The sequence below is a fragment of the Drosophila tropicalis genome, unplaced genomic scaffold, assembly GCF_018151085.1.
Source record: "Drosophila tropicalis isolate 14030-0801.00 unplaced genomic scaffold, ASM1815108v1 contig_1009, whole genome shotgun sequence".
NCBI lineage: Eukaryota > Metazoa > Arthropoda > Insecta > Diptera > Drosophilidae > Drosophila > Drosophila tropicalis.
Window position 1 is genome coordinate 1,179,475 of NW_027172367.1, and position 6,233 is coordinate 1,185,707.

The 6,233-nt window shown below is 38.4% G+C and overlaps 1 protein-coding gene across 1 annotated transcript; it reads right to left on the reverse strand.

Moving 5' to 3' along the window:
- Positions 1 to 4,167: 4,167 nt before the first annotated feature.
- On the reverse strand, positions 4,168 to 4,974 carry LOC137587217 (uncharacterized). The gene has a single exon (XM_068303545.1). The coding sequence runs from the start codon at positions 4,972 to 4,974 to the stop codon at positions 4,168 to 4,170; it is 807 nt and encodes a 268-aa protein (XP_068159646.1).
- Positions 4,975 to 6,233: the final 1,259 nt, after the last annotated feature.

Sequence of the window (6,233 nt, forward strand, 5' to 3'; positions counted from 1 at the left end):
GTGCATTGGACGCCATTTGGCCGTTGGGCGACTTGATGTTGACGTTTCAATATTGATGCAATATTGTGCTTCGACCGAGTTTGTCCTGCCCTTAGTTGGAGCATCTTTTTCTCTTTATGTGGATAACATATTTCATCGGCAATGTCCGTTGCCAATTCTTTGACTGACATGAAAAATAACAAAACAACAAAAGCGGTCCAGTGCCAAAAACGATGACGATGACGCTTGCCGCTTGCCGCTTGTAGGAAGAGAAGCGTCGTAATCCATCGTCGAACGGCTTGGTATGTCTTTGGACTCTCGCGTATGCACTCGGTCTGATTCTAAGCAATCTTGTGCAGCTGTCGTTCTCAACGATAGATGGATGTACGTTCACTATGTGGAGCTTGCGCATTTTCCCCCATTACATTACCCTTTGCCCATCAAAGCTGGACATAAATTCGATACATCGACATTATATTTAGATATTATTGATCTTTGCTACGTTTAAAACTTACAAAAAAATAGTTTTAGCTTTAACACAAGGAAAGTCGAGGGGGCCAATTTCGTTTCAATTTCAAATGTATCTCCAAATTTTGGACTCCGACTTGATTTAATAAGTTACTTTGGAGTAGAACTTACTGTTTTAAACAGATTGTTCCTGAGATTAGGCACATTCGTTAATAGATACATTTATTAAACTGAGAAATATTCAATCTCTTTTTAATCGATCATCAAATCCGATGTGTGTCTGTAGTTAAAGAAGAGCTAAGGATCCAGACGGACGGAATGAGGGACATGGCTAACTGAACTAGCCTCTAAATTAATCTACCCTGTTTCATTGGTACAAAAACAACAACAAAATTTATTTTAACTAATAAAAGTTCGACTCGTTATTCAATATATACATAGGCATGTGGTTCTAAGTACGATGTTCATGGCAAATATCCTGTTGACTGGTTGAAAATTAACCCATAAAAAATAAAGAAGAAATCGTTGTACTCAAATAAAAAGAAATGTATGCCTTAGGGAATTGTGTGTTCGTCCTTGTTTGACAATTTGCAGGACGTTGGTTGGGGCTGCCAGCAAAAATGACTGACGTATGAAATGGTGAGACAGCCTAAACGTCATCTGCCTTTTGACTCAATGGGGCATACTTCTCGTCATAATTTCGAGCTAACTGAAGACCTTGGCCCTGTACTGTCCTATCCTGTGCAGTGCTAAGGGCTCCTGTTAATGGCTTCGGTCCATTATCTCGTCATATTTGGTACGAAATTTAATTACTCTTATTTATTTTTCACTGCCACCCGAACCGTCCTTGTCCTTGCATGTTTTATGATTTTCAACTTTGTCAAAAAATGTAAACGCAAAAATAAATGTAAAAAAATCAAATTAAATTAAAAACACTTTTTCCACGATGCGTCCTCTCCCTTCAGTCCTCCCGCGTTTCATATTTTGGCATCGTCTAATATTGCTTCGAAAGGACAAACCAAAAGAAGAGCAGTGCATCAAAAAAGCGCCCCAAAATATGAGATTCTTTTCTAAGGATAACCGTAAGAGTGGATGTGAAATAGGTGTCAATGATATGTAAAAGTTTTAGGAAAAGTGACAGGCATAATATTTTGCATATTTAATTAAAAAAATTTAAAATAATGTTAAATTTTCAATAAAAGTACAAATATGTATCTTTTGATTTCATATATGTACATAACTCTATAATATACTCATAGCGAGGATATGTATGTATAAAAGAAATACATATATGGACTCTTTTATTTCTTTTCAAATCCAATGCATGTATACAAAAATTGTCACGAATATAGCTATTCAAGTCATTCCATTTCGAAATGCCATCTGACGTCACAGAGCTGAGGCAAAGGCAAATACTTAGTACGAGTTAGCTGTCAGTTTCAATCGTGTCTGCAGAACTTGTCACTCATTCAATAGTTTGAAAATTGCAAATGTCACTTACAACCTAAGAAGAAGAGCTTCGAGTTACAAACACATACACAAAAGAGTGTGTATGTGTGGAAAAGTATGCTATCCAAGGATACGGCTTGAGACAATGTTGCCGGAGACGATGACGACGACGACAACTAAGAATACCAGAGGATGACGCGGCATGCAGACGCTGTGAATTAAAACAAGGCCAGGAAATAAAATAATAAAAGGACAAAAGACAAAAGCATAAGAAAACTTGAGCTCTCAGAATCTATATGTGTACCTACATACATGTACACTGCATATAGTACGTACATACATATAAGTAAGAACATATCTTAAATATGTGTGTGTAGCGATGACCCATAAAGGGGGAGGCTGGGGTGAGCGAGAGGAAATCGTTCAGCAAGAGCAATATGTAATTCTTCCAACACGAATTCATATAGAATTGAGACGAGAAGAGTACAGTACAGTGAAAAGGGATACAGACATAGAGAGTGGGTAAGAAAGCACGAGGGGACAACCATGTACGCATCAAAATCAGACTTGTAATCCAAGTGCAAGTTGCGAATCCAAAAATCCATCCATCGGCTGCAGCAAGCATCCTTTCTGTCGACTTCTTCTTGTGCTTATTCTGCTTCTTCTGCGTCTACTTCATCTTCTGCCAGCAAAACTTGAGTAAAGGCTGGAACAGAAATGCACCCGCTCGCTCGGCTGATGTCACGTAGAATAGACATACAGACATGCAAGTGACAGACAGATGGAGAGACACTGTGACACGACACATTGACTGACAGCTGCAGGGTCGAATGGGCGGTACTGGGCATGAATGGCAAGGATTGTGCAAGAAATGCTGTGTGCTGTGTGTCCTGGTCTGTTAGTGTCTGCAAACAAACCGAAAGACAAAAGCAAATGATGGACACAGGGCGGGATAAAATGGGTTGAGGTGAGACTTGGGTGCCGCAAAAGATGTGAGACTTGGTCAACGGAGTTCACTTTCTTAACTGAACTGAATTGAAAATTTTACAATTAAGTTTCTCGTAAAAACAAAATCACTTATTTTTGGCCACCACAAAAATGCGATGTTCACTAAATAACAAATAATTAAAGGCCACGATCCGTGGTTTAAGCGTGTTTATCTTTTGGCTGAATTGAAGATATCCCCACAAGTATATATAAAAAATATACATATTTTAAAATTTTCAAGGGATAAAGCACAAAAAGAGAAATCATAATACATTTTTACAAACTTTATAAACCATTTCATTCTATTTTATGTGGCCAGTAAGAGTTCCAATTCGACAATGCCAGAAACATTTCAAATCCCACACCCGGTGCTGCTTGTCAATGTCAACATCAATGTCAGTCAGCTTGGTCCAGACATTTTACGGGCATTTTGATATATGTATGTATAATTCCAACCATATTTTCATTATAAAATTAAAACAAGGATGAAATACAATAAAGATGGGGACAGGGAATAGAACAAGAGGATGAGCACGAGGACGTGGATGTTGACGAAGACCTGAGAGTGTGAGCAACTGCAATTAGAATTAAAGCTCTTGAAGGCATCCATATTTGGATGCGTAAAAAAAGGAAAATAACAATAACTGATAATTGTATTGACGAGTCGGCAGCGTTTATTTTTGGCTCTGACTTAATTGACATTTTAGCGTTGGCGTCAGTCACACATTACTGGCAATAAACTGTTGGTTTTATTGGTCAGCTGAGGAAAGAGGCGATATTGTGGATGTGGCGCGATCGTAAATTCCGAGCTGTTACATCGTAAATGTTTGGGTTAACTTTGCATATACACCAAAAGATTCCAAGAAGTCGGTTCGGACCATATAGCTTTCCATCGCGATGACTAGATACAGCGTCTATTGTGCTCACTAAATATTTGAGAATAGTGATAACTGTGGGAGACTCTTTTCTCCCCACATTAATCAGACTTTTGCACAGGATGAAATTATACAGTTAACTTGTTTCATATGTTACTCTTTTCATCTTGTTCAGTGTATCGTTTAGTCATATCTGGGAACTTGTTTTGCAACTGCGAATCGTATTTACATAATGCGGACTCGTTAAGGGGACCTAAAAAAGAAACCAAAGATATATTATTACCCAAGTGTTATGGCCGTTGACAGGTGCCATCATCTTCGAGAGCTTATCGTCAATGTCAATTAACATAAACATCTAAAAATAACTGCTCAAATTTTTATTGAAAGAATATTTTTGGCTTTAAAATCGTTATTCGTCCAAAAATGATATGGTCGAGCCCTTGTCGTCATCTTTATCGTCTGGCTTATTCACAATCTGGTGTCTGATTGGAAATATAATCACTTTGGGCTGTTCGTAGATGCGCAAAGTTTCATAATGGAATCCATTAGCTATAACCACGTTTGTATCATCTGCCTGGAACGATCTGGAAATGGGTGACAAGTCGACCTTATTGCAATTGATGAAGAATAGCTTGCAGTTGATAGAAGCCACCAAGTCATACGATCCCTGAAAAGTTTCATTCCAAATGCAAGACGACGAGTATGGAACTGTGTCCCTTTGGTAGATTTCAATGGCTTGCATTGTGGAGCTAAAGGAGTGCATGGTAATGGCCCCAGTGGGACCATCGGTTGCGCCAAGGCCAAGCACATCATGTGTGCAATCGCACACTAAAACCGGCGAAGCCATCGGAGGAACCACATCGTTCTCTTCAGCCACTATAGTGGTCACATTTAACTCCTGCAATCGCTGTAACATTCTCAAATAATTCGGATGCTCGGACACAGCATCTGTCAGGGGCCGCATTTGTGCAATAACACGTTGCTCAAACTCTTGCCTTATTCCCTCCTCAATAAGAACAGTGGCCACTGCTCTCGCATTAAATGGATCATGCAGGGAATCAATTAAGATCCACAGAGCACTATTGATGTCGCCTGTTTCATACAAAATCATTAGCTGTGGAGAGTAACTCTTCTCATCAGCTGGCTGTCCGACTGACAGACTATCCTCTGCCTTATCCAATTGACGCAATGCTTCGCAGTCCAGATTATAGATCATTTCGGATGTTATGCGAACTGCAGTCTGTGATAAATGCGAAGTGTCTGACTCTTCCGATTGGGGTTCAAACGAAGGAATTGATATCGCTGCTGTGCTTGCGTACGGATCAATCTTTATATCTGTGTTTGACTCAGCCATAATTGCAATATTTTAAATTTGTAAAAATTCGTGTTGGAAAGTATCCCTAGCATAGCAAACTGAGGTGACAAGAAAATGATGAATTATTTGATTCTCTAGCTTAAAAGCCGACTTTACTATAACATGCAAAGAGTGAAATACTAGAGTCCGTGATAGTTGTTCACGGAAGGGCAAAAGGACGAACATAGCTAGTTCCACTCTGCTGTTAAGGATAATTAAGAATATGCATACTTTATGAGGTTGGAAACCCTTCATGGGATTGGATTGAAAGTTAATTTATGTTCCATAAGTACACCCAAGACGCTGATAATATCTTATCATTCTAAGGGAGTATCGTTAAAATAATTAGTTAGCGTGTCGCGTAGAGCATCTGGTAAAAGATATAACTTTATATTTAGAACCAACTCTGAAGATTATAAAAAACGGAGCAGGCAAGAAGACGAAGTGGTTTTATAACTCAGGCATATCTTATCATACCGACCATATAATGAAACAATCAAAGTCAAAAGTTTTGAAAACTTCTCCTCCCTCCCCTGTGAACTTTGATGCGAACCTTCTTCTTATTCTTAAGTATCAGGGATAGCAACTGATTTCATAAAGTATTCACATATATTCTTCATCATCAAAAGTCAACAGATAATTGCTATTGATGGCTGATTTTTATCAAAATAATCAGTAATCAGTAATAATTACATCAATATCTAATTAACTCAACATTTCGAAACTATAGTTGCTATTTTTCAAATCCTTTCATGATACTTTCACGTGTTTAAGCGATGCAATAAATGGGACCCAGAGGCTGCCACCATGTGAACCTTTTGTAGTCCTTGGTATTACATTCCTGTGCTTCTTCGGATAACTCTTCAATTGGTAAACACTGACACTTTATTAAACCCTTTCCGTAAGCCGAAATCCTATGTATCTTTTTTGCGGATACAACACAGTCAATAGTTGAGCTGCTTTCGATGCATATTCTGCAAATTTTGCACCATTTATTATTTCCCTGCAATTTGTTTAGGAAAACAGGCAACCTTTTAATGATTTCATGACTCACATCTGTCATTAAATATGTTTTTATCGTATCCTAAAAACCTCCTCGACGTGTTTGCATCATTCGTATT

Excerpts from the sequence above, each read along its gene's own strand:
- LOC137587217 (XM_068303545.1), bottom strand. The coding sequence starts at position 4,974 with ATGATCTATAATCTGGACTGCGAAGCATTGCGTCAATTGGATAAGGCA.